At 46.0% G+C, this 25,750-nt stretch overlaps 1 protein-coding gene across 1 annotated transcript in view; it reads left to right on the plus strand.

The window, feature by feature from the left end:
* PDE4C (phosphodiesterase 4C) overlaps positions 1–17,796 on the plus strand; it is a 58,399-nt gene extending 40,603 nt beyond the window's left edge. The window contains exons 8-15 of the mRNA XM_061602208.1: positions 1,849–2,027; positions 4,962–5,060; positions 5,299–5,463; positions 5,888–5,987; positions 7,278–7,432; positions 7,629–7,751; positions 9,957–10,139; positions 13,572–17,796. Of these exons, the coding sequence (XP_061458192.1) occupies positions 1,849–2,027; positions 4,962–5,060; positions 5,299–5,463; positions 5,888–5,987; positions 7,278–7,432; positions 7,629–7,751; positions 9,957–10,139; positions 13,572–14,123 (1,556 nt within the window). The 3' untranslated portion in view covers positions 14,124–17,796. The remainder of the gene's footprint in view (positions 1–1,848; positions 2,028–4,961; positions 5,061–5,298; positions 5,464–5,887; positions 5,988–7,277; positions 7,433–7,628; positions 7,752–9,956; positions 10,140–13,571) is intronic.
* The last annotated feature ends 7,954 nt before the right edge of the window (positions 17,797–25,750 follow it).

Below are 25,750 nucleotides of genomic sequence, written 5' to 3' on the forward strand. Positions count from 1 at the left end.
AATGACAAGAATGTTGTCTGTTCAGCACTGGTTAGGCCTCATCTTGAATACTGCATCCAGTTCTGGTCTCCGCACTTCAAGAAGGATGCAGACAAACTGGAACAGGTTCAGAGGAGGGCAACAAGGATGATCAGGGGACTGGAAACAAAGCCCTGTGAGGAGAGACTGAAAGAACTGGGCCTGTTTAGCCTGGAGAAGACTGAGGGGAAACATGATAGCACTCTTCAAGTACATGAAGGGTTGTCACATAGAGGAGGGCTGGGATCTCTTCTCGGATCGTCCCAGAGTGCAGGACACGGAATAGTGGGCTCAAGTTGCAGGAAGCCAGGTTTCGACTGGACATCAGGAAAAACGTCCTAACTGCTAGAGTGGCTCGACAATGGAGCCAATGACCTGGGGAGGTGGTGGGCTCTCCGACACTGGAGTCATTCAAGAGGCAGCTGGACAGCCATCTGTCGGGAATGCTTTGGTTTGGATTCCTGAATTGAGCAGCGGGTTGGAATGGATGGCCTTATAGGCCCCTTCCAACTCTACTATTCTATGATTCTATGTTTGACCAGCTGGACTGTATGCCAGCTTGGCATGCCTCCCTTAAAGGGCCTAATATTTAAAACAACCTGGTAAGCCTGCAGAACCAAGTGGTATCCTGTGCCCCCAAAATCCCATTTTGCAAAATATATTAGCAAGAGGTTCTCCCCCAATCTGTTGGTTTGTCACACAAATTTATGTGTGCATGTTGGGGGGGGGGGAGAGAGAAGACCGGGGTGAGGTGGAGAGAGAGAGAGAGAGAGAGAGAGAGAGAGAGAGAGACCCTGTCTGGCCTTTGAAACATCACTTTCAGGAAAGGACCAGCATTCCAACACGCATTGTCTCCCGTTGCCGTGGCGTCAGTAATATTATTAGCCTCTGCTGACGTCAATCGTTCTGCGTCTCAGTAATACAGTATTGGGGTGGGGGTCTCCCTCAGAACAATGTGAGACTCGTGCACGGAGCAGGGATTTTCATCCTGGGCCTTCTCCAACACGGTTGAGCTCCTCGTATTCAGAGGTGTTACCCCAAGGAGGGCGATCCAGACTCATTTTTAGAGTATGGTGCTGGGGAGCGGCCTAGGCAAGGTCCCTGCTAGAACTGAGGACTGCTTTGGATGAGGTTCAGAAGGCAGCAGCCTTGCTTCCATTTCCCTCTCCTTCCTCAGTTTATGCCTGTGTCGAGTTTTAGATGGTGAACTCCTTGGGGCAGGGACCTGTCCTTCTCGGGCTTTGTAAAGCTCTGTTTATAATAATGCGACAGAACGATGTGACCCATTACTAATTGTAAGAAGGAATGTCTTTTGGGAACGGCATATTGCTTCTGCTGAGATTTTCATACTTTGCACCCTTGGGGAACTTTTTTTCACCTCCCAGCCCGAGGAAGTTCCAGAAGGTTCTGTGGTGTGTTTTTAACAGTGGACAGTCAAGTCAGCCATCCCAGTCAGTTGGGCCTCGGTGTTGCCCCATTTGAACTAGTATGGAACCCTGGAACCTCCTCACAGATGGGTTTTGTGCAGGGACTCAAGATGCAGATTGTTGACCCCTCCAGCTCAGACTGGCAGCGTCTCTCCAGGGTTTTAGCCGTGGGAAACTCGCACCCCTGCCAGGAGATGTCACTGGGGATTGATCCTGGGACCTTCTGCATGCAAAGCAGCTGTTCTGCTACGGAGCCACGGCCCTTACAGGACGACCCTGTAATTTGTAGGGAGAGCTGTTTTCCAAGGAAGCACGATAATCCCCCACCCCCATTAAGCTTCTGGGGAACTGTCGAGACTAAGCTTAGCCTCATCGTTGCTTGTGTGTTCCCTGCTTGCTTCAGACAAGCAGCATGAAGTGGAAATCCCGACCCAGCCTCCCAAAGAGAAAGACAAGGAGAAGAAGCAGCACCCGATGTCGCAGATCAGTGGCGTGAAAAAATTGACGCATAGCTCTAGCTTCAGTTGCGCCACCATCCCTCGCTTCGGGGTCAAGACGGACCAGGAGGGGCTGCTGGCCAAGGTGAGGAAGAAGTATACCAGCATTTCAGGAGGAGATGTTCCCTATCGCCAGGAATCTGGTATGATCCATCGTGTGCCCATATATGTGTATCTATTCTGGGAATGGGGTGGGGGGACGGGGTTCAATTCAGTTTTCATTTAAAGGTGAACTTACCAAATTCACATTTTCCAAAATATTACGCAAAATATTACACAGACATCCTTCACAACTTGCACTTGGCTGAACTTTGTCATGCAGTTCCCCAGCCAAGTAATGTGTACAAATATTTATTTCTTTTATTATTTAATTTGTATCCCGCCCTTCCTCCCAGCAGGAGCCCAGGGCGGCAAACAAAGTGCTAAAAACACTTTAAAACATCCTAAAAAGAGATCTTAAAATACATGAAAACAAAACAGCGTTAAAAACATTTTTAAAAACCCCAACTTTTAAAAAGGGTTAAAAACATTATTAAAAAACATGTATTAAGCAATTCTAACATGCATATCCTAGGGGGAAAGTGTCTATACAAATGCACATATTCATGAAGATAACATACAACATTGCATAAGGACAAATTGCTTTGCAAAAATGGGTATGTTATTTTTATTTATTTTATTAAAGTTGTTAGTCACTTTTCTACACACATATGCACACTCAAAGCAACTTGCAGTTAATAAAAAATTAAAAATAAAGTAAAAGATTAAAAATACGTGAAAGTTCAAAACAAAAACATACTGTAAGGTGGTTGAAGCGAGAAAGGCTTAGAGGAAATTTGCACTAAAATCCTGATGAATTTTCACAAGGACTTTAAAGAAAAAAATCCAAAAAATTGATGTGCAAATATGGAGAAGCAAACCTAAGGTTGGAAAAATGAGAAACTCAGATAAACTAAAATGGACAGGTTTGCCTGTCCCTCATCTATGCATGGTTTGCAGAAGGAGAACGGCAGTCTGTGGCACAGAAGACAGGAAACTTTGAGACTGTCGCTATTTTGCAGGTGGGATTCTGTTCGCATACCAGCACATTCAAGTTGCGCAATTATAGTTGATTTGGAGCTCTTGTGCCACAAACCCACTTCCCCAAAAGATTGAACTCTCTGTGATAAGGGAAGTGGAACTCAGGGCGGCTTACAAATAAAACTACATGTAGTTAAAAACATACAAAAACATACAATTGAAATACAATTAAACTATACACAACCTTAAAACCATGAAACAGGCACTTAAAATACTAAAAAACAATTTAAAATAATACAAATAACAGCATAAAACAATAAACAAACCTTGTAGAGCCCAATCCTAAACACCTTCTATCCCAAAAGCCTGTCGGAATAAATAAGTCTTTACTTGCTGATGGAAGGATGGCAAGGAGGGGCCATTCGTGCCTCCCTAGGAAGGGAGTTCCAGAACCTAGGAGCAGCCACTAAGAAGGCCCTATCTCGCATCCCCACCAATCGCACTTGCGAAGGTGTTGGGACTGAGAGAGAGACTCTGAAGAATGACAATTCAGAGTGAATGCCCAGTAAAGGAGTCATGTGCAACTGTCAATTTCTGTTTCTTTCAATTTCTCATTTTTTTAAACCTTAGGTTCATGTCTCAACATTTCTACATCAATTTGCAATTTTTTAAAAAAAGAGTCATCATAAAAATTCATCATAATTACAGTAACTGCATCGCAAAGTTCAGAGAAGTTTCAGTTTGGCTGTCTTTCAGTTTGCATATCGTGTTGGAAAGTGCAAGCCTTTAAATATGAACTGAATCGAGCCTCTCCCCACATCCCTAGTCTGGAAGCACCCACAGAACATCTCAGTGTTCATTACGTTTTTAAAAAACAAAACCAAGTTTCTTGCTCTAAAACTGTAATGGTAAGCCATAGTAAAGATCACCAGCTGCAGCCCTGTTGCACGGGTAGTGTGGTGGCATCTTTTGAGGTTAGATGGGGTGGGCTGCAAGGGAGAAAGATCTGCTACTATGGGATGCCCTTCTAAAACTCTTTGCTTCTGTTCCAACCCACCCCAGGCCAGGTGAACACTGTTTTCTTTGTCCATCCTTTCAATGGAGCATTGTCTTGCTGTTTGTGTTCCTCATGTTATTCAACTGACAATTTCAGGTTGCCTAAATTGCTTTATATTTCATTTCTTGTGAGTTTTTAACGTATGTCTGTCAAACATCCTGGACATCAGGAAGGAAGTGAAGAAACTGAGGGAAAGAGATAGAGGGAATGAATGAATGAAACTGAAATATTGCAATGAGAAAACACAGGGAGGAAGTAAAGAAAAGGATGAGGGGAGGTAGAAAGATGGAGACATCTCTAGTAGAAAAACAGACATTGAGAGGGGAAAAGAGAGAAAGATTTGGGAGAAAAAGGAAGAAAGGAAAGGGGAAAAGAAGCAGAAGGAAAAGACAAGAAGCCAGAGGGGTGACCAAATTAGATGTCTTTTGACTGCAGGGTGTATTGCCTCTCTTCTCTGTTGTGCTGAATAGTTTGTTAATTCTGCCTGACAATGAGCCATTGAATTTCAGTTTTGTATGGATTGCTTTGTTGTTTGATTCCTTTCAATTAGAATCATAGAATTGTAGAGTTGGAAGGGGTCTATAAGGCTATCCAGTCCAACCCCCTGTCAATGCAGGAATCCAACTTAAAAATCCCCGACAGGTGGCTGTCCAGCTGCCTCTTGAAGGCCTCCAGTGTTGGAGAGACCGCCTAGGCCACTGGTCCCATTCTTGTACCGCTTTAACAATTAGAAAGTTTTCCTGATGTTCAGTTGAAATCTGGCTTCCTGTAACTTGAGCCCATTATTCCATGTCCTAGTTGTTACTTTTCTGCTTAAAACTATGGTAAAATGTTTATTTAAAGTTCTTTTTGTTCTGCTGGGTTGGCCTTCCTGTTTTGGTGGGTGGAGTGCTCTGTTACAAATTTGCTCTCTAAGATTACAGCCTGCCCTCTCCTCTCTAGGAATTAGAAGATGTGAACAAATGGGGCCTTGATGTCTTCAAGATCACCGAGTATTCTGGACACCGTCCACTGACAGTCATCATGTACAGCATCTTCCAGGTGAGCCATCTCGTCCTCGTAGAAAGTACCAGCTCTTGAAAGGAGCGACTTGCCCGACACCAGTCCTGTGCTGGCTGTGTACTGCGAGAGGAAGTGGTTGTGTTTGCTAGGACCAGCAGCCAAGAGACAAGTGGAGGGTGGTCATATCCACATCAGAATTCTGATGAAAATGGAGACAGGAGCAGAAACGCATGTTAAACTACTAACAACTTCTTATTCTGCACTCCCTACTCTGCAGGAGAGAGACTTGCTTAAATCTTTTCAAATCCCCGTGGACGCTTTCATCACGTTCCTGATGACCTTGGAGGACCACTACCACGCTGACGTTGCTTACCACAACAACATCCATGCAGCTGATGTGGCACAATCCACACACGTCCTGCTCTCCATGCCAGCTTTGGAGGCGAGTGGAGATTCTGGGGAAGGCTCTTCTGAGGAGCTCAGGGGGTGCGGGGGAAGAGAGCTGGGGACCTTCTGGCTTTGCTGTAATTATTGGCACAAGTTTCTTTCTAGCTCCTCATCTGGACTGCAGTTCTGCAGGTAAAGCAAGCACTTTACCAATGAGCTACGGGCCCCTTTTAAGAAAATAAACAATGTGAAGAAATGTGCATGAGACTCTGAAGGGACCACATTTCCAAGGGAAACCGAGTGCCTGGCAAAGCAAGCCAAGGCCTCAGTTGTCCCTGCAAGAGCATGGGCCAGCACTTGCCTTCTGATCCTACCACACTCCAATCTGGTACCCCAGTCCTAAAGTTCTGCTCATGCTGTCATTGGTTTTGTCCTCCTCACTTTCCTTCTTTCTCTCTCTCTCTCCCCCCCCTCCCCAGGCTGTGTTCACTGACCTGGAGATTCTGGCTGTCATCTTTGCAGCTGCCATCCATGATGTTGACCACCCTGGTGTCTCAAACCAGTTCCTGATCAACACCAGTGAGTGAGCCACATCCATTACTTGGCACAGTTTCCATATTTCCAGCTGTTAGAAGATAAGAACATAAGAAGAGCCTGCTGGATCAGGCCAGTGGCCCATCTAGTCCAGCATCCTGTTCTCACAGTGGCCAACCAGGTGCCTGGGGGAAGCCCGCAAGCAGGACCCCAGTGCAAGAGTGTTCTTTGGGGCCTCGCCTCTGGTCCTTAATTTCTTGTATTTGGGTGTGTTTATGCTGCTTATCATACGGCATCCCAAGGCCTTCCTTGGCAAAATGGGTAACAGCAAGCTGAACAATTTAAAACATCAACACACACCCTCACCAAAAAAAGAGGATTAGACAGATTCATGGAGGATATCAGTGGCTACTACTAGTCATGATGGCTGTGTTGTCTCTCTGCTGTCTGACGCAGTATGTCTCTGAATGCCAGTTACTGGGAATCACAAGTGTAGTGAGCTGCTGTTGTGCACAGGATCTGCTTGTGGGCTTCTCATTGGAACATCTGGTTGACCACTGTGAGAACAGGATGCTGGACTACGTGGGTCCCCGTTGGTCTGATAGCAAGACTCTTCTTACTGTATATTCTCATGAAAGCATCAGAAACCGGTTAGTAGGTCCATATAAATTGGTTGGCTATTTCTATTTCATAGAACCATACACTAGTCGAGTTGGAAGGGGCCTATAAGGCCATCCAGTCCAACCCCCTTGCTCAATGCAGAAATCCAAATCAAAGCATTCCCAACAGATGGCTGTCCAGCTGCCTTTTGAATGCCTCCAGGGTCGGAGAGCCCACTGCCTCTCTAGGTCATTGGTTCCGTTGTCGTATGGCTCTAACAGTTAGGAAGTTTTTCCTGATGTCCAGTTGAAATCTGGCTTCCTGCAACTTGAGACCATTCTTCTGTGTCCTGCACTCTGGGACGATCAAGAGATCCCAGCCCTCCTCTGTGTGGCAACCTTTCATGTACTTAGAATCATAGAATAGTAGAGTTGGAAGGGGCCTACAAGGCCATCGAGTCCAACCCCCTGCTCAATGCAGGAATCCAAATCAAAGCATTCCCGACAGATGGCTGTCCAGCTGCCTCTTGAATGCCTCCAGGGTTGAAGAGCCCACCACCTGTCTAGGAAAATCAAAAATTTCAAATCCATACATGAATTTATGCAACTTGGCTCCCTTTTACCCAATATGCATGCCCTCCTCTGATCCTAAGTTCTGGGCACCATGTTGACCTGACAAATTAACCACCTTCCTTCTCTTCTCTTTTCCTCCTCCAATGGCGCATTCTTTTCCTAGACTCAGAACTGGCATTGATGTACAACGATGCATCGGTGCTGGAGAACCACCATTTGGCCGTGGGATTCAAACTTCTACAAGAGGAAAACTGTGACATCTTCCAGAACCTCTCTAAGAAGCAGCAGCAGTCGCTCCGCAAGATGGCGATTGACATGGTGAGGAGTTCAGCCCATAGTTAAAACTAGGGCTGGGGAAGTCTGACAATTAGCTTTTCTGAATATATCATTTATCCATTTATCCAGCTCTGTTTGGAAACTGGTAATTTATATTTCAGTTGATTTCCTTTCTCTCTCTGCCAGTTTTTTTTTCTACACTGTAAAAAAAAATCTTTTTCTGTGGTTCCAACAACAGGTCCTAGCAACAGATATGTCCAAACACATGAACCTTCTGGCTGATCTGAAGACTATGGTAGAGACCAAGAAGGTGACCAGTTTGGGAGTCTTGCTTTTGGATAACTACTCAGACCGCATTCAGGTGAGGCTTTTTTGGAGGGGAAGGAGGTTGAATTAGAAGGGGGATCCTGAAGCAGAGCTGGAATCTCAGCTTGGAAGGAAGGGGGGAAATACATGTGAATCCAGATTTGGGTTCAAGATCTTGCTCTGAAAGGATGGAATTCAATTAAGTTTGTAGTGGGAGCCTTTTGACTCACTAGTTGTCATTGTTAGGTGTAAGGGGCACTCCTGGATTGAGTTAACAGGGGAAGTGTGGTTAGGAACGTAAGGAGGTAGCAGTATCTGTCCCATCCTGGGTTCACCGCAATCAGCGCTGTTTCTGTTCTGCTGTAGTTCAGCTTCTGCTAAAACCTACGTTATTTGTTTCACTATCCACAATGGCAATTTATTTATTACATTCATACCCCGCCTTTCTTTTAATGCGAGAAACCCAAGGCGGCTTACATATGGTTACCAGGCAGTTTCCCATCCAGGGACTGACCAGACCTGACCCTGCTTAGCTTCAGCAGGGTGCTGGCCTCATGTGCCTTCAGACCATAGCCATGGAAGGGAAATGTCAAAAGCAATTTAGCAAATAATGTAATTATTTACCTAATGTCTGTGGACTTAGCAAAAATGATGATTGCAAGTCCTGCTTGTATATGCGTGCATGATTTCTTTACCTGGCCCTCTAATGAACACACAAATTGTGAGCATTTCTGCTCCCATTTCTGTTTCTGATGGAATTTTCCAACATCCTTAAGTGTGAGACAATAAAACACAGAAAGTTGGTTCGCACAACATGGTAAGCCAAACTAGGGCTTACTGAGACAATGCCCAGAACAAACCTTGGCTACAGGGCTGGCGCTGGTGTGTTTGGCGCCCCCTGCAAATTATAAATTGGCACCCTTACCTTTTATAATTTTTTGTGTTCATTTTTCAATTCAAATGTTAGTAATTTATTATTAATTTTTCCAGGTGCTTTAAAAACGGTTTCTGGGCTTAGGGGCACCTCTGGCGCCCCTCAAGTGTTGCACCCTCCTGCCATGCTTACCTTGCTTACTGTGTTACGCCGGCCCTGCTTGGCTATAGCTCTTGGTTAGTGAGGAGAGAGTTTAACCATGAGTCTCCGTTTGGACGGTGCACTACGCCAAACCTAGGCTTCTCTCAGCAGTGCAATGGTAAAAAGAACCAGGGAAGGAGCAAAATAGCTGTGAGCTTCTCTCCGGGAGCCCACATGTCCACACTGTCTCGGAAATCCATGGTTTGGTTTACTGAGTTGTGCAAAACAAGCCATAGTTTAGTCAACATTTTGCCTGAGGCTTGATGCTGGACCAGTTTCTTGTCCAGTCACCTTCACAGCTCAGTGAAAGAAAGAGATATCAAAGATGGATGAATGGGTGGGTGGGTGGCAGGCCATTCATGAGAGACATAAATGCATCCATTTAATCTTATTAATAAAATATCACGATTGCAGAAGTATCGAATAAGTACTAAGGGACCTTCAGACTATCAGGATTTCATGGGGGGATTCAAACACATACAGGAGGAAGTGGATTAAAGTGCTCTACTGCCTTAGCACAACAAATCCACTTTCAAAAAGAATGAGACTTTTTTGCAGTTAGTAGAGTGACGGGGAAATGCCTGGGAAAGGGTGGGCTGAACAAAGGATTAAAAGAAAGACACATAAAAACTCTGCAAGCAAAGCGGGACAAATGCTCACTAAATACTAGCTCTAATCTAACCTCTGCATCAGGATGACTTCTCCATAAACAGGCTGTCTGGAGAGACCTTGGAGACAGGGAAAGTCATATGGCAATGGAATTTCAGGCCAACTGAGACGAGGGGTGGTTTAGCTCTGCAAGGCATCTCTGGAGTGCATCTGAGAATATGCAGAGTTCCTTATCTCATGTAGTGGTTGCGATGGATTCATTCCTTGATCCTCACCACAACGTGTCTGCTCGACTTAGGCCAAGGCTGAAGGAGCCCAGTATACTAATGAGACAATGTTCACTTTTTTGTTTTAATTACAAAATATCTCTATGAATAAACTTTAAAGAATATTAACAGTAGCTTCAAGACTGCACAAGGTTTGGGTGGAATGGAGAGGAATTTGTTGCATGCCAGGGTACTCCCCAACAGGTGTCTGCAATCAGTGTGTGCATGGCATGGGTACTGTCCAATCAGTCCCTGCAAATGTCACTACTTGAATGTACACTTGGCAGTGATGTCACTGATGCCATTGCAGGTGTTGCAGAACATTGTACACTGTGCAGACCTCAGCAACCCAACCAAACCACTGGAGCTGTACCGCGAATGGACTGACCGAATCATGGTGGAATTCTTCCACCAAGGGGACCGAGAGCGAGAGAAGGGCATGGAGATCAGCCCCATGTGTGATAAACATAATGCCTCCATAGAGAAGTCCCAGGTGGGTACACCAGGTGGGCTCTGGGCTTGTTGATGGGGTGGGGACAGGAGCCCTTTCAAAGGAAGAGATACACTTTGAAACGAGGGAGCTCAGACTTCCCATGGAAATCTGTAGGTCAAACATTACAAAGCAAAGATTCCTGAAGTGGTGTAGTGAGAAGAGCCTCCGTTATAATTTCTTAAAGCATTTAAAGTACTTCAAGCGTTGCAGGCAGTTTGTCTCTGAGTACCAGCTGGACTGATCCTGACTATCTTAGGTCCTTATTAGCCTTCTCCTCCATGAAGTTGTTGACCAATGGCAGGTAGTAGCGATGCCTGTATACTACCTCCACTGTCTGAAACAGTAAATGCCTCTGAATACCAGTTGCTGTGATTCACAAGTGGTGAGAGTTGCTGTTGCACTCGGGTCCTGCTTGTGGCCTTCTCAGAGGCCTGATCCGGCATGCCAGGCTCCTCCGATCTTCCTATGTGAGTTGAGGGTGTTAAATTGTGTGTTTTGCTTTGAAATAAAATTATAGGGTTGTGTAGTGCGGGGGGGCGGGGTGTCTTACAAAATGGTACTGGACTTAAACGTTGGAGGCAGAATAACTATGAAAAGAACTGTTAGTGTTGGGGGATTTTAACGTGCATGCTGAGACCACTCTCATTGGAGCCCCTCGGGATTTCCTGGAAACCATGGCTTCCTGGGAACTGCGCCTTAGTAATACTGAGCCCACCCATGTAGCTGGTCATGCTCTCGACCTTGTATTTGTCCTGGGAGGGGAGGGGAGTGTTCTGAAGTTGGGGGCTTTTTCTTTTACCCCTGTGTCATGGTCAGATCACTGTCTGGTGAACTTTGACTTCTCGTTGCCACACACCCTCCGCAAGGGCAAAGGACCTATTAGAATGGTCCGCCCCAGGCGCCTGATGGATCCGGATGGATTCCTGACTGCGCTGGGGGAATTGGAACCTGCTGAAGGTCGCCCGGTCAAAACCCTGGTGATGGAGTGGAATGAGGGAGTCACCAGGGCATTAGACCAGGTGGCTCCGAAACGTCCTCTCCCACTGAACAGAACTCAGACAGCACCGTGGTATACACCCCGGTTGCAAAGTCTGAGACAGGAGGTGAGACGACTAGAACGCCGGTGGCGGAAATCCCGCTCTGAAGATGTTCGGACACAGGTTAGAGCAGCAATAGCTGCCTACCAGGTGGCAATAAAGGTAACAAAGAAGGATTTCTTTGCTGCCTCTATTGCATCCGCAGAGTGCTGTCCCAGGAAGCTGTTCCAAGTGGTCCGAAGTCTGGTCAGTCCAGTTGCTCAGGAACCCTTGGAGCATTCTAAGGCTTCCTGTGACAAATTGGCAAGGCACTTTGCCGATAAAGTCGAACACCTAAAGAACTCGATTCCGTACGCTGTGGATGCAGTGGAGGATCCAGAGTTCACCAGTCATAATCCGGTTCAGTGGGATCGGTTCCGGCCTCTTCCTTCTGAGGATGTGGACAAGGTGCTTTCAACGGTAAAGCCTACCACCTGTCTGACTGATCCTTGCCCATCATGGTTCCTTATGAACTGCAAGGAGAAATTGGGCGAAGGGATCAGGGCGGTGGTAAATGCATCCTTGAAGGAGGGTGTACTGCCACCGGCCCTCAAGGAGGCAATCATAAAACCTATCCTTAAAAAGTCCTCCTTGGATCCCCAAGTCTTGAACAACTTTCGCCCCATTTCGAATTTGCCATTTTTGGGCAAGATCATTGAGCGAGTGGTGGCTAACTAGTTGTCAGCACACTTGGATGAAATGGATTATTTGGATCCATACCAATAGGGTTTCAGGACTGGACATGGTACTGAAACATCCTTGGTCGCTCTGGTGGATAATATGAGGAGGGCATTAGATAGGGGAGAATTCACCTTTCTTGTCCTCCTGGATCTCTCAGCGGCTTTTGATACCGTTGACCACGGTATCCTGTTAGATCGCCTGGAGGGATTGGGAATAGGAGGCACTGTTTTACAGTGGTTCCGATCCTTTCTCTCTGACAGGCATCAACAGGTAGCATTGGGGGATGAGGTTTCAGACCCTTGGCCCCTCATCTGTGGAGTGCCACAGGGCTCTATCCTCTCTCCCATGCTATTTAACATCTATGTAAAACCGCTGGGAGCCATCATCAGGAGTGCTGATGACACGCAGCTCTATCTCTCTTTTAAATCCTCACCGGAGTTGGCTGTGGAAACCTTGTCCAAGTGCCTGGAATCCGTGAGTGGGTGGATGGGAAGGAACAGGCTGAAGCTCAATCCTGATAAGACCGAGGTGCTGCTTGTGGGTGACAGGGGAAAGTTAGGTGTTGTTGACCTGAAGCTTAATGGGGTGAGTCTACCCCTGAAGGATCAGGTCCGCAGCCTCGGGGTTGTTCTTGATTCTAAGCTGTCCATGGAGGCTCAGATTTCGGCAGTGAGCCGGGCAGCTTGGTATCAGCTACACCTTATACGGAGGCTGCAACCCTACCTCCCTATTCATCAGCTCCCACTCGTAGTACATGCTCTGGTCACCTCTCGATTAGACTACTGCAATGCGCTCTACGTGGGGTTACCCTTGAAAACGGTCCGGAAATTACAACTGGTGCAGAATGCGGCGGCTCGTCTGCTCACAAACAGCCGCCGCCGTGATCACATTACGCCAGTATTATTTCATCTACATTGGCTCCCAGTTGTTTTCCGGGCCCAATTCAAGGTGTTGGTGTTAACCTTTAAATCCCTATACGGTCTCGGCCCAGTTTACCTGAAGGAGCACCTCCAGTACCACCAACTAAGCTGCCTGACTAGATCAGCCACGCAGGGCCTTCTCTCAGTCCCACCGACGAAAACAGCTAGGTTGGTGGGGACTAGAGAGAGGGCATTTTCAGTGGCGGCCCCCACTCTGTGGAACTCCCTCCCATTCGATCTTCGCCATGCCCCTTCCCTGGATATATTTCGCCGAGCCTTAAAAACTTGGCTCTTTGGACAGGCCTTTGGGATCTCCGGGATGGGCTAAAATTGTTTAAAATTGTTTATTGATTGCCCTACATTGTTTTATACTGCTGCTATCTAAAATGGTTATTGTTGACTGCATTGTATTTTATGCTGTATTTATATTGTATTTTATTGTATTTTAATGTGTACGTCGCCTAGAGTGGCTTCGGCCAGATAATTTATTATTATTATTATTAAAAGCCCAGCACATTTATTCAAATTTGAATGATTTGGTCTGATTACAAAAAAAAAAGGGAAGCATTTTTATTTATTTATTTATTTAGGCTTGCACAAAAGTTTTCCAAGTGCAGAATTGAGACGGATGGGGAGGGAGACACAGACTTGAAATGTAGATTACGAACTTTTCCTGGAAAGGAGGTACATAGTTGGGCCCAAAGAGTTGCTTGTGTGGCATATTATCACACCCTGCGTTGCTTCTCTTCCGGCAGGTGGGATTCATTGACTACATAGCTCATCCGCTGTGGGAAACCTGGGCTGATCTAGTTCACCCTGATGCCCAGGAAATCCTGGATACTCTCGAAGACAACCGGGAATGGTACCAGAGCATGATCCCTCACAGCCCGTCGACACCTCTTGATGAGCCAGGATCCGAGAAAGGAGGCGGCGGCGGCGGCCCTGATAAGTTCCACTTCCACCTCACCCTGGAAGAGGAAGATGGAGAAGAGTCGGACCCGGAGCAAGAGAGTGAGAGCCCCCTGGAGGAAGATAACAGTGAATCCAAAGCTTTGGGAACCACGGACGACTCGGAATCTGCAAACGAGCCGCTGTCCTCCCCCACGGACAAACTGGGCAGCCCCCACAGGAATGCCCTGGCGAAGCAGCAGGAGGCATGGGATGCTGGCAACCAGAGGACACTCTCGCAAAGTGGCAGTGGTTCGGTGGCAGCCCCCTCCGAGTTAGAAAGGAGTGGGAGCACGGCTGGTACAGAGCCATGCCTTGACAAAGAAGGGAATATCACTTTTTTGCCCCTGGGGACGTAATGGGGGGACGGCAGTGTTGTTGCTCCATTCTGGCAGCACCTTGGCGTGGGTGTCTTAGCCGGTGCCTTTCCGCCAGCAGCCTCAGACTCCGCTCCCCAATGCAAGCGACTGCCACTGTGGTTTTTTCCTCATCCAAAGAAATCCGTGGGAGGACACCAGGTTTGAACTGCAGGCGTGTGCTCACCAGGGGCAAAACGCCAAGCTCTTCCTTCCAGCATTTCTCCTCGCAGCATCCGGGTTGCGCCAAGCCCAGCTGAGCAGAGGTGATTCCTCACTTTCTCTCGTCAGATCTGTCCACGTCGCCATCTCCCAGCGTGGTTTCAGCTTGGACAGAGCCTGCTTCTTGCTTTCAGACAGCCCCTGGCGGAAGAGGGTCTGTCTTACTCAGGCTTTGTGTGCAGAGCGTCACGTCTTTAATCCCTGACATCTCCAGTTTTTTTTAAAAAAGGATTTTGGGTAACTTAAGCGGGCCGGGAACAGGATTTTCCCCCAACTGTGAGATGGACCTGGGGAGCCATTGTCAATCAGAGTAGACAAACACTCATGGTCTGACTCATGTGGTTCTCTGAAAATGCTGGTTTCATTTGGGGGGTGGGCTCCATGGTGGAGCATCCAGGTTCGACCCCCACATCTTGAGGAAGCAGGGCTAGGAATGGCCTTTCTCCTTCTGGGAGCATGCTGCCAGTCAAGGCAGACACTGAAGGGTTTGATGGACAAGGTATCAGACTTGCGGAGGCAGCTTCAAATGTTCTGAAAGAGGGGGGCTGTGCAGAGAGAAAGGACTCCGCCATGGTTCCCTCAGCATAAGCAAACCAGTTTCCCTCCAGCTCTCCCAGAGAGAAGCATTCACCCTGGGAGATTGCCTCCGTCCAGTTACAAAGTGCCAGCGGCTGCAACGGCTGCCCACCATTGTGATGTCAGGCCTTTGGGATGGGAAACTCATCCCTTTGTCTTGTCCTGTTTTGTTGCCACGCTTCTCCTGGTATCCACAGAAGTCAAGGCCTTGCTTCACATGATCTCATCCTGATAGCTGCAGGGAAAATAACTCCCTTTAGGCAAATCTCCTTGTGGTTTTTTTCTGCCCCATGGAAATATTTCCAGAAAGCGATAAAAATCTACCTTTTTTTTTGAAGGCTCTGTTTTGGAATGGAAACACACGATAATTCCCCGCCCCCTTTACATTTTGCATAAAGGGGGAAACTTTAGTTTCATATCCACTTTGTTTTGTGATACATGTTCCATTTATTTATTCATTTATTTATCGGTTTCTCCCAGTGCAGTATTTTTTTCAGAAGGCAGGAAAGGATCTGGGGAGAGATGAAACTGTTTATTTTAAAATAAGATCTGGGTGAAAAAATGGTCTCAAGAACAAAATATTAAACAAACATTATTGTAATATTTAGCTAATCCCTGCCCCTTAACATTACTTCTAATATAAATTGTTTTTTGTAATGGGCTCTGACAAAATTTAGGTTCCAGTGGAAAGTTTTGACACTTTCCCTGAACAATATAATTTTTAATTGGAAAAACAAACTAACAAGATAATTTGGCCCTTCTGAACGTTTGACCATTTGGAACTTTCTTACAGTAAATAAAATCCTTACCCTTTTCCACTAAAGGGGGAAATTTCTTGCAGGAACTGTGTGCATATCTGACTGCATATAAGGCTCTGGATTTATGCATTTGAGCATTTTCAATTTTTTAGGAGACTTTCCTCCCCAAATGGCCCATTTTTAAATAATTGTGTTTAAATTGTCAAGATTTTTTTCTTTAAAGCTGGATTTCAAATACGGGAAACCTAGGTGGCCCCCCAGATGTTGCTGGACTCCAACTCCCAGCAGCCAGCATGGCCAATGGTGGTCAGTGAGAAGGATGTGAGTTGGGGGTCAAAAATGGCTCCACAGGGAAGGCTATGCTAGCTTCCTGGCAGGTGGGTTGCTGTTGTTTACCAGGGGCGCAGGGGAAGGGTGGCCGGCATGGTCGTCAAGTGCACCATTAGGAGCACCAGATTTGCCCAGCTTGGAGTGCAACATGTGGAGGACCCTGAAATGTGGAGGGGCAGCTTGGGTGGATCAGGGCTAGCCTTTGCTGTTTTTTTATTTAATCTTATTGGTTCTACACTTCCAAATATCCCATACTTTCCACAAAGGAGGATTGTTACAAATGGTGTTTTTCGTTGCTAAAAAATACTTCAGATAACTTTAGATGAACCAGAGTTCTGTTCAATTCTTGAATATCTGTAGGCCAGTCCCCCTTGCCTTCAAGGAGACCCGCAACTCTGGTGGTCTCTGTCCAATATACAGTTCTCCCCAATGGGGATCTGCTGCCGCCACCACTTGAAGTTATGCCGCCACCACCCCCGGGTTGCAGAGCATCATAAATAGGAAGCAAAGTTTTCTGGGACTGCCATCAGCCACTCCAAGTTAGGGTGGGAGGGCACAGGTTGAGATTTGCATTATATTTGCATATGCTAATTTATATGTATAGATACAGATTTCAAAATCATCACTATATTTAAAAATGGAAACACAATGAAATCTCACCATAGTGTGGAAAAGACTTTGGCCCTGTGTGCTGCCAACATAGGCCGCCTTTTGGGTGCTCACTGTTGATGGGCAATTTCAAGGCACCCCTGCGCTCCCTTCTTAAGGTTGTCGCCAACTAAGTCCTACTCAGGGTAGATCCATTGAAATGAAGGTACCCAAGTTAGCCATGCCCATGCTTTTCAGTGGGTCTGCTCTAAGTAGGACTCACACTGGACTCACAGCCATTTATCTTGAAAGCAGACTTGGAGCAGAAAACCCTTCCACCAGAGGACCATGCTCTGTAAAGTAGGGCACATGGCCACCCTATAGCAAACAGCAGAGAGAAGTTGTAAATGGAAGACCAAGGCTTGGAGATCGGATTCGAGAACCTGGCCAAGCCACCTTTTATGGTCCTGGAAGGATGAACAGTTGGTAGAAAGTGTATCCGGTGGGGTCTTATGTAAGTATTGGAAATCCAGGGAGTATGTAAGCAAGAGTGACTCTATGAGCTGGATCCAGGGAGAGTCAGAGTCAGAGTAGACTCACTGAAACTAACAGACAAACATGGCTCATTTAGGTCCATTGTTTTCAGTGGGTGGTATCCAGTGTAGCACTAAGCAACGCATTCTGTCAGCACATGGATTCACGCTTGTGCAGCAGAACTTCTACTCCCCTCTCCTCCCATGTGCATCTGTTCGGGGTTTGGAGTTAGGAGATGGGGGTCCCAGGCCATGACTGGTGAGGTTACCACCCTTAATTTATTTGGAAGGGCATATATTTATTTAACGGAGATTTTTGTAGCCTTATGTTTAACAATAATAATATGGACGTGTAATAACCCTCACAACTGTGTTTTGCTCACTTATCTTGTGTTGTTAGATACTGGTATTACTGTGACTTGCACTCAGAAGTTATGTTTTTCACATTGCACTTTTGAGTTTGCTGACCAGCTACTGAGGCCTGGCCTTGTAGGCTGGGCCGTTGGAATTATAAGGGAGAGATTCTTGTTTTCTATGGCATTTGGTCTTCCGTGCAAGATGAACCATTCCCCACCTTTCCTTTTTTTGCAATGTAATTTCCATGTAAAAATGCTGATTTTTATTTTTTATTTTTTTAAAAATCATGCTATAAAGCTATAACGTTTGAAACTTGAATCTCTGCCCCAAGGATTTTACAATAACAGAACAACTGACAATGGACAAAGAAAACAGCGGATGGGAAGAGGGAAGGACAATGGGCTGGTTGTGATTGCTGCAGACAGTTTATAGCAAGCTGGGGATGGAGATGGCCATGTTAAACAAGGGCGTAGGGTTACAGCTAGAGAACAGAGAGATTTGGGGAGAAATTTGAAGAAAGAGAGAGGTAACATTATGGTGGCTCAGAAAGAGTTGCAGGCCTAAGAGCAGAGCTTGGAAAAGTTACTTTTTTTGAACTACAACTCCCATTAGCCCCAGCCAGCATGGCCACTGGATTGTGCTGATGGGAGTTGTAGTTCAAAAAAGCAACTTTTCCAAGCTCTGCCTAAGAGGCAGGAAAGGGTAATGGTTAAGCCTAAGGGCCCCTCCAGGCTGGTGTCTTATGGAAGGTAGATTTATTCTGCTTTATTGGTATGATGCTTCCCCAATGCTACCACGTTATTGGTGGCCAGAGGGGCTCTAGTGCAACAAGAGTGGGACAAAAATAAACCAGAACATTTCTATCTAACTAACTATATAATATTTTTGCAAACCATCATGCTGTCACACATGGGAGTGGGGCACAGCAGCAGGCAAGGGAGCGAGTGTGCGCATGAGCATTGGAGGGCAAGTAGGTGGGCTGTGACGCCCTTCCCTGGCTCTCCCTGTCAGGTTCCTACCTGCTTGTGGCTACTGCCTTTCACTAGGCACCACCAGGGACTCCACCAGTCCGGACTGTCCTTTTTTATGGTTTCTCTCTCCGCTCTAGCACAGATCTCAATAGATCCCCCTGCTAGGCAGCACCACCAGTCACGTTCTACAACCAATGTTCCCAGAGACCTTGCCTGAGTCTCTCTATCCGGTTACATTCGTGACTGCGTGCCTATGTTGTTCCCAACCCCCTTGTATCAATGCAGATAACTCATAACTCGGGGTTGCTCTGGATACTTATAATGTTATCTTCTCCTCTTCACCGCTGCCACCATTTGTTACTGTTTCCCTTCAGCCTTGGTTATTACCTTACCCTCCCTTCTGGTCTCTGAAACCCCAGCCAAAGATCAGGCCTTCGGTAAACCAAAATAGTATTTATTAAATAACATTAGTAACAAGATAACTTTGATAATGATCTACAAGCTTATGGTTTCATCTATTACTGTGATATTTGACTTATTACTAATCCGAACTCCACCTCCCTCTTTCTCCACACTCTCCTGACATACACCAACTCACACCCACCTCCAAACTCCACCAAAACAACCCACTAACATCCACCAGACACCTCTCAAACAACCCACTCACGTCCACCCAGATTCAACTGTCATCCTTCCATTTATACTCTCAGCCATCCAAACACTCAGCCAATCATCCAGCATTCTACTGCTCATTTACTCCCCCCTCCTCTTTCATTCCACTTACCACATATCTTCTATACAAACAGCACTTACCATATATACATTAATACAGGAACATCACATTTCCCCCCCCTTAAAAATAACGGCAGAGTATTATTCCTGCTCTAGGATTCATACGCCGCGTTAACAATAAAACCAAGTCTTTATGGGGAAAATGTCTTTTTTGTTCCTACGTCTGTGTCACGTCACTGCAGTCCCGGCCACTTGCCTGGAAAGTCCATCGGCCAATACATTGTCCTTGCCTTTGATGAACTTGAAGTCCACCTGATAGTCTTGTAGAGCCCAGGACCACCTCTGCAGCATAGTGTTATGGTTTTTCATAGTCTGTAACCATAACAAGGCCTGATGATCCGTCGTCACCGTAAATCTTCGTCCCCACACGTATGGGCGCAACTTGCTCAGTCCCCACACGACCGCTAGGCACTCCTTTTGGACCGACGAATAATTCTTCTCCCTCGATGTTAGCTTGCGACTAAGATACGCCACCGGATGTCTGGTGCTTCCTGTCTCCTGCAGCAAGACGACTCCCAGTGCGAGGTCCGACGCATCCGTAGCCACGGTGAATGGTTGCTCATAGTCTGGTGCTATTAATATAGGTCCTTGGCACAAGGCTTGCTTCAAAAGATCAAAAGCCTTTTGACATTCATCCGTCCATACCACACGTTCAGCACACTTTTTCTTTGTCAGCTCATGCAAGGGGGTTGCTATTTCCCCAAACTTTTTCACAAACTTTCGGTAGAATCCAGCCACACCTAAAAATGCCCTAACTTGTTTCTTTGTTAAGGGGATAGGCCATGATTGTATTGCCTCCACCTTGCTCCATAAGGGGGTTATTTTCCCACTCCCCACCTTATGTCCTAAATATATGACCTCATTCAATTCAAACTGGCATTTCTTGGCTTTTATTGTGAGGCCTGCTTTTCTTAATGCCTCTAATACTGTGGTAATTACATACGTCACTGTGTCAAGCTTTTCTCTTATGGTATATGGTCCATCCCAGTTAGCCTGTAATTTATCATGTTTCCTGGGTATGAATGCCATAACCATATCTCCCACATCATACACACGTTCCCTGGCTGTTCTGTCATACCAGTAACTTTGCTTCTCCAGAGCTTGACTCAAATTCTTTTGTACAGCTTCCATCATCGATGTTAATTTGCTGCGGAAGTCTAATACAAAATCAACTACAGATGTTTTGTACTCTCCCAGGGTTCCTTCCCATGAATTTTTTAACAGTTCCAAGGGTCCCCTCACTTTTCTAGTGAACATCAGTTCAAAGGGTGAGAAGCCTGTTGACTCCTGAGGGACTTCTCTGTACGCGAATAAGAAGCACCCCAAACGTTCATCCCAGTCTTGTGGGTGATCTTGAACATAACTTCTTATCATGGCCTTCAGAACCCCATTAAATCTCTCAGTCAATCCATTAGTGGCTGGATGGTAAGTGGTGGTCTTTAGATGTTTTAGACCACAACACTTCCACATACATTGCATCACTTCTCCCATGAATACACTGCCTTGATCCGTCAGCACTTCATGAGGGAAACCCAGCCTCATAAAGATTTTTAACAAAGCCTCTGCCACTACAGGGGCTTCTATGGATCTTAATGCTTCCGCGTCTGGGTACCTGGTGGCAAAATCCACCACCACCAATAGATATTTCTTGCCATGCCTTGTGGGTTTGGAAAAAGAGCCCACCAAATCTACTCCCACTCTATAAAAGGGTTGTCCAATTATAGGAAGGGGCTTCAATGGTGCCTTAGTCTTTACTCCACTTTTTCCCACCTTTTGGCATATACCACAAGATAGACAATGTTGTTTTACATCTTTGGAGATATTTGGCCAATAATAGTGTGCAGCCAATCTCCTCTTGGTCTTTTTTATTCCCAGATGTCCTGCACATGGGACATCGTAGGCTACCTCTAGCAATCTGGTTCTGTATTTGCTAGGTACTATCAATTGCTTCACTGGTTCACATTCATCCTTTCTCCCAGCAGGCATCCACAGTCTATATAAAATCCCATTCTCACACACAATTTGATTCCTCAGTTTGTCAGTGAAAGGAATCTGTTGGGTCAGGGCTTGCTCCTTTATTTGCCTCAAACTTGTATCCCTATTCAGTTCTTCCCTGAACTGCTCTGCCTCTTCCCCAGAGACCATTTGATACAGTTTGTCTCCTTCAGCAGGCCTGCCAAGGGTTGCTATGGTGACCTTAGGCTCGATAACAGGTTGCACCCTGTTTTCTTCAGCCTCTGTTAACATGGCTTCTGTCTCTCTGCCAAGCTGTCGTCTGGTCACCACATATATTTTTCCTTGTGCCCCCATTACATCTCTTCCCAGTATCACTGGTTCTTGTTGCTGGGCATTAATACCCACTTTATATTTTCCCTCTCTGCCTCTCCACTGCATTTTCACTAGGGCCATGGGTAAGCTTTCTGGTTTACCCCTCACTCCTTGGATAGTCACCGTTTCCTGAGGTAATATTTCCTCAGATTTTATTAAATCTGGCCTCAGTAACGTCTGAGCGGCACCAGTATCAAGCAATGCCCAATAATTTGCCCCTTGAACACACACTTCTTCTCTTAGACTTGTATCAAAGTCTTTTACTTCTGTCCAGTTTATCTGGCAGAATTGAACCTTTTTTGTTTCCAGCTCTTTTGGTTCTGTTTTCACTGCCCTTCCCTGAGCAGGATTGCTAATGGGGTTGGCAACCTCACATTGAAAATGTAGGTGCCCCGGTCTACCACATTTATAGCATAATTTCTCCTCCATTTTAGGGTACACAGATCCACTCTGGGGTGTCCTGTGCCCTTCAGATTTTACTGGAGGACTCACTCGCTGTGGTACCACATCCTTTCTGCCACCATTATATGGTCTGGGTTTAAACTCTCTTGATGTTTTCCCCACCCAGCCAGTTCTATTGGAGGCAAAGTGATCTGCCATCTCTGCGGCCTCCTGCACCGATGTAGGGGAACGGTCTTTGACAAGGAGCCTTATTTCTGGTGGTAACTGATGGAATAATTGATCCAGTATCATGAGGCTTTTCACCTCTTCCACTGACTGAGCTTTGGCACTACTCATCCACTTTCCAAATATATCCATCAACTTTGCTCCCAGTTCAACAAAAGACCTCCCTGCTTGGATCTGACAGTTTCGGAATAACTTCCTAAAGTAGTCAGGTCCCAGTCTGAATCTTTTGTATACTGCCTCTTTAAACTCGGCATATGTGACGGGCCTGTCTGAGGGGAAATATTGATATACCTCTGCCAACTCTCCCTTGATCAAGTTTAATAAATATTGCATATATTTATCCTCTGGTAGCCCCCACATTTGAGCTGCCTTTTCAAAGGTGCTGAGGTAAATTTGTGGATCTTGTCCCGGCTCAAACACCGCAAAATCTTTTGGTGTAACTTTTATTTTGGTTTTATTTCTGTCCTTTCTTGTTTCATCAGAATGAAACTTCTCTCTTTCAAATTTTAACTTTTCCACCTGTATCTCAGCATCCCATGCTTGTTGCTTCTCCCTCTCCTCAAACTCCATTCTCAATCTCTCAATTTCCAACTCCCGCTGCTTTTCCTTCTCTTCCATTTCAAAGACCCTCTGCTTGTCTTTTTCCTCAGCCTCCCTCCTCAATCTCTCAGTTTCCAACTTTAACTTCTCTCTCAAATACTCTATATAAGCGGGATTGCTTGAGTATCCTTCTGGGGTCTCTTCCCTGACAGGTTGTTTTTGCTGGGCAGTTGTAAATCCTATTAGTGCTACCCTCAATTCATCTACCCCTTTACCCTCGTGAGGTAAATTGAATATTATGCACTTCTCCACCAGCTCCTCTCTTTTCATTTTTATATATTCAGCCATGGTGTTGGAGTTCACTCACTCTTTGCCACGCACTCTTTGCCAGTCACTCTCACAAGTAATCTTTATTTGTTATTTCTGTTTGCCACACCACTGTTAGGGACTCTCTTTTGTCCGTATCTGGACTCTCTTTTGTTTGTATCCCACCGCTACAGCCACCACCTGTGATGCCCTTCCCTGGCTCTACCTGTCAGGTTCCTACCTGCTCGTGGCTACTGCCTTTCACTAGGCACCACCAGGGACTCCACCAGTCCGGACTGTCCTTTTTTATGGTTTCTCTCTCCGCTCTAGCACAGATCTCAATAGATCCCCCTGCTAGGCAGCACCACCAGTCATGTTCTACAACCAGTGTTCCCAGAGACCTTGCCTGAGTCTCTCTATCCGGTTACATTCGTGACTGCGTGCCTATGCTGTTCCCAACCCCCTTGTATCAATGCAGATAACTCATAACTTGGGGTTGCTCTGGATACTTATAATACTATCTTCTCCTCTTCACCGCTGCCACCATTTGTTACTGTTTCCCTTCAGCTTGGTTATTACCTTACCCTCCCTTCTGGTCTCTGAAACCCCAGCCAAGGATCAGGCCTTCGGTAAACCAAAATAGTATTTATTAAATAACATTAATAACAAGATAACTTTGATAATGATCTACAAGCTTATGGTTTCATCTATTACTGTGATATTTGACTTATTACTAATCCGAACTCCACCTCCCTCTTTCTCCACACTCTCCTGACATACACCAACTCACACCCACCTCCAAACTCCACCAAAACAACCCACTAACGTCCACCAAACACCTCTCAAACAACCCACTCACGTCCACCCAGATTCAACTGTCATCCTTCCATTTATACTCTCAGCCATCCAAACACTCAGCCAATCATCCAGCATTCTACTGCTCATTTACTCCCCCCTCCTCTTTCATTCCACTTACCACATATCTTCTATACAAACAGCACTTACCATATATACATTAATACAGGAACATCACATTGGCCAGTGAGTGTTGGGAACGAGTGGGGGCAGGTGAGCAGGCAAGTGAGTGAGCATCAGGGGCAGGCAAGTGGGTATTGGAGCGAGCGTGGGGGCATGCAAGCAAGCAGGCATGAGGCAGTGACATTGCAGGAGGCAGGTAAGCAGTTGAGGTGGGCAGGCAGGTAAACGGCCTAAACGAGGCAGCAGTGCCTGGAGGGCTGTTTTGGGAGTAGCCTGGGGGTGGGGTGGGCTTTTGGGGGATGTGTATGTGCTTGGAAGTGTATGTGCTTGGAAGTGCCTGATTGTGTGTGTGTGTGTGTGTGGTTGGGAGTCCTGGGGGGTTGGGAGTCCCTGTGGGGGGATTGGTGCGCAAAGCGCTCAGGAGCAAAGCCCCTAGTATGGTCTTAAAAATTTATGGGATTTCCACAGGAAGTTACAGGACATGCACTGAATGGAAATGAAGTGGCATGTCTGCCCCAAAACCTTTGGCGGTGGACACAATATCAAAAGCTGGATGGCGTATGACTGCCTTGATAGCATCATGAGCACAAATAATCATGAATGTGCAGTTAAAAGGGCGCCTGGAGTAGAAGTGGAGGAGAAATTCGATTCAGTTTACATTTCAGACCAGATCTATCAAATCTGCACTTTCTGAAACAATAAGGGAGCCTTAACACAGCCAGCCTTTGAAATTCGCACATACCGGATGCAGCTCATAAACCAAGCAATGTTTACAAAAATGCATATGTTAGGGGAAAGTGTGTATAAAAATGAATTCATGATTGAAAATAACATACAAAAATGTATTATATGATGAGAAATGGCTTGCAAAAATGTGTACATTATTCAAAACTGCTTACAAAAATGGGTTTATTAGGAGAAATTAGCACTAAAATGCTGGAAAATTTTCATAAGGTTTTTTTTTAATTGTAAATTGCTGTGGAAATGTGAAAAATGAATTTAAAATTGGAAAATTGAGAAACCAAGAGAACCAAAAACGGACAGATTTTTCCATCTCTAGTATTGGAGACCTGAGTTATGAGTCAACTGACCCTGGGAAATAAGGGCAGAGAAAACAGAGTCAGAGTCATATAATCACTGCTGTGGGAGACAGGAACTCTGCAGGTTCACACAACATTGATGCACAATGTTGTATCTGTGTGAAGAAGCATCAAAATCCCACGTATCCAGCAGTGTTTAATTTCTCAGAGATAAAGGGGCTCAGGTGAGTGCCCCCCTCTCAAAAACAAGGGAAAGGGCCATAGCTCAGAGCACCTGCTTTGCATGCAGAAGGTCCCAGGTTCAACCCCCAACATCCCCAGGTAGGGCTGGGAATGTCCCCTCCCTGAAGTCCTATAGAAGCTGCTGCCACTCAGGATATACACTAGTGAGATGAGCTAGATGGGCCAGTGATCTGAGCTGGCATCATAAGGCAGCCTCCTCTGTTCCTGTTCAAATCAGTCCTTTATTCAGAACCTTGAGGACTGGAATCTTACTTTACCTTCACAGGAAGGACCATAGCTCAGTGTTAAGCACCGATCTTGCATGAAAAAGGCCCCAAGTTGAATATCTACCAGACTGGGCTGGGAAAGGCCACCCCACCACTGCCTGAAACCCTGCAGAGCTGCTCCCAGTCAGTGCCAATAGTACCAAGGAAGATGGGCCAGTGGTTTGAGTCTGAATAA

The sequence above is a fragment of the Rhineura floridana genome, chromosome 18 (genome assembly GCF_030035675.1).
Source record: "Rhineura floridana isolate rRhiFlo1 chromosome 18, rRhiFlo1.hap2, whole genome shotgun sequence".
Classification (NCBI taxonomy): domain Eukaryota; kingdom Metazoa; phylum Chordata; class Lepidosauria; order Squamata; family Rhineuridae; genus Rhineura; species Rhineura floridana.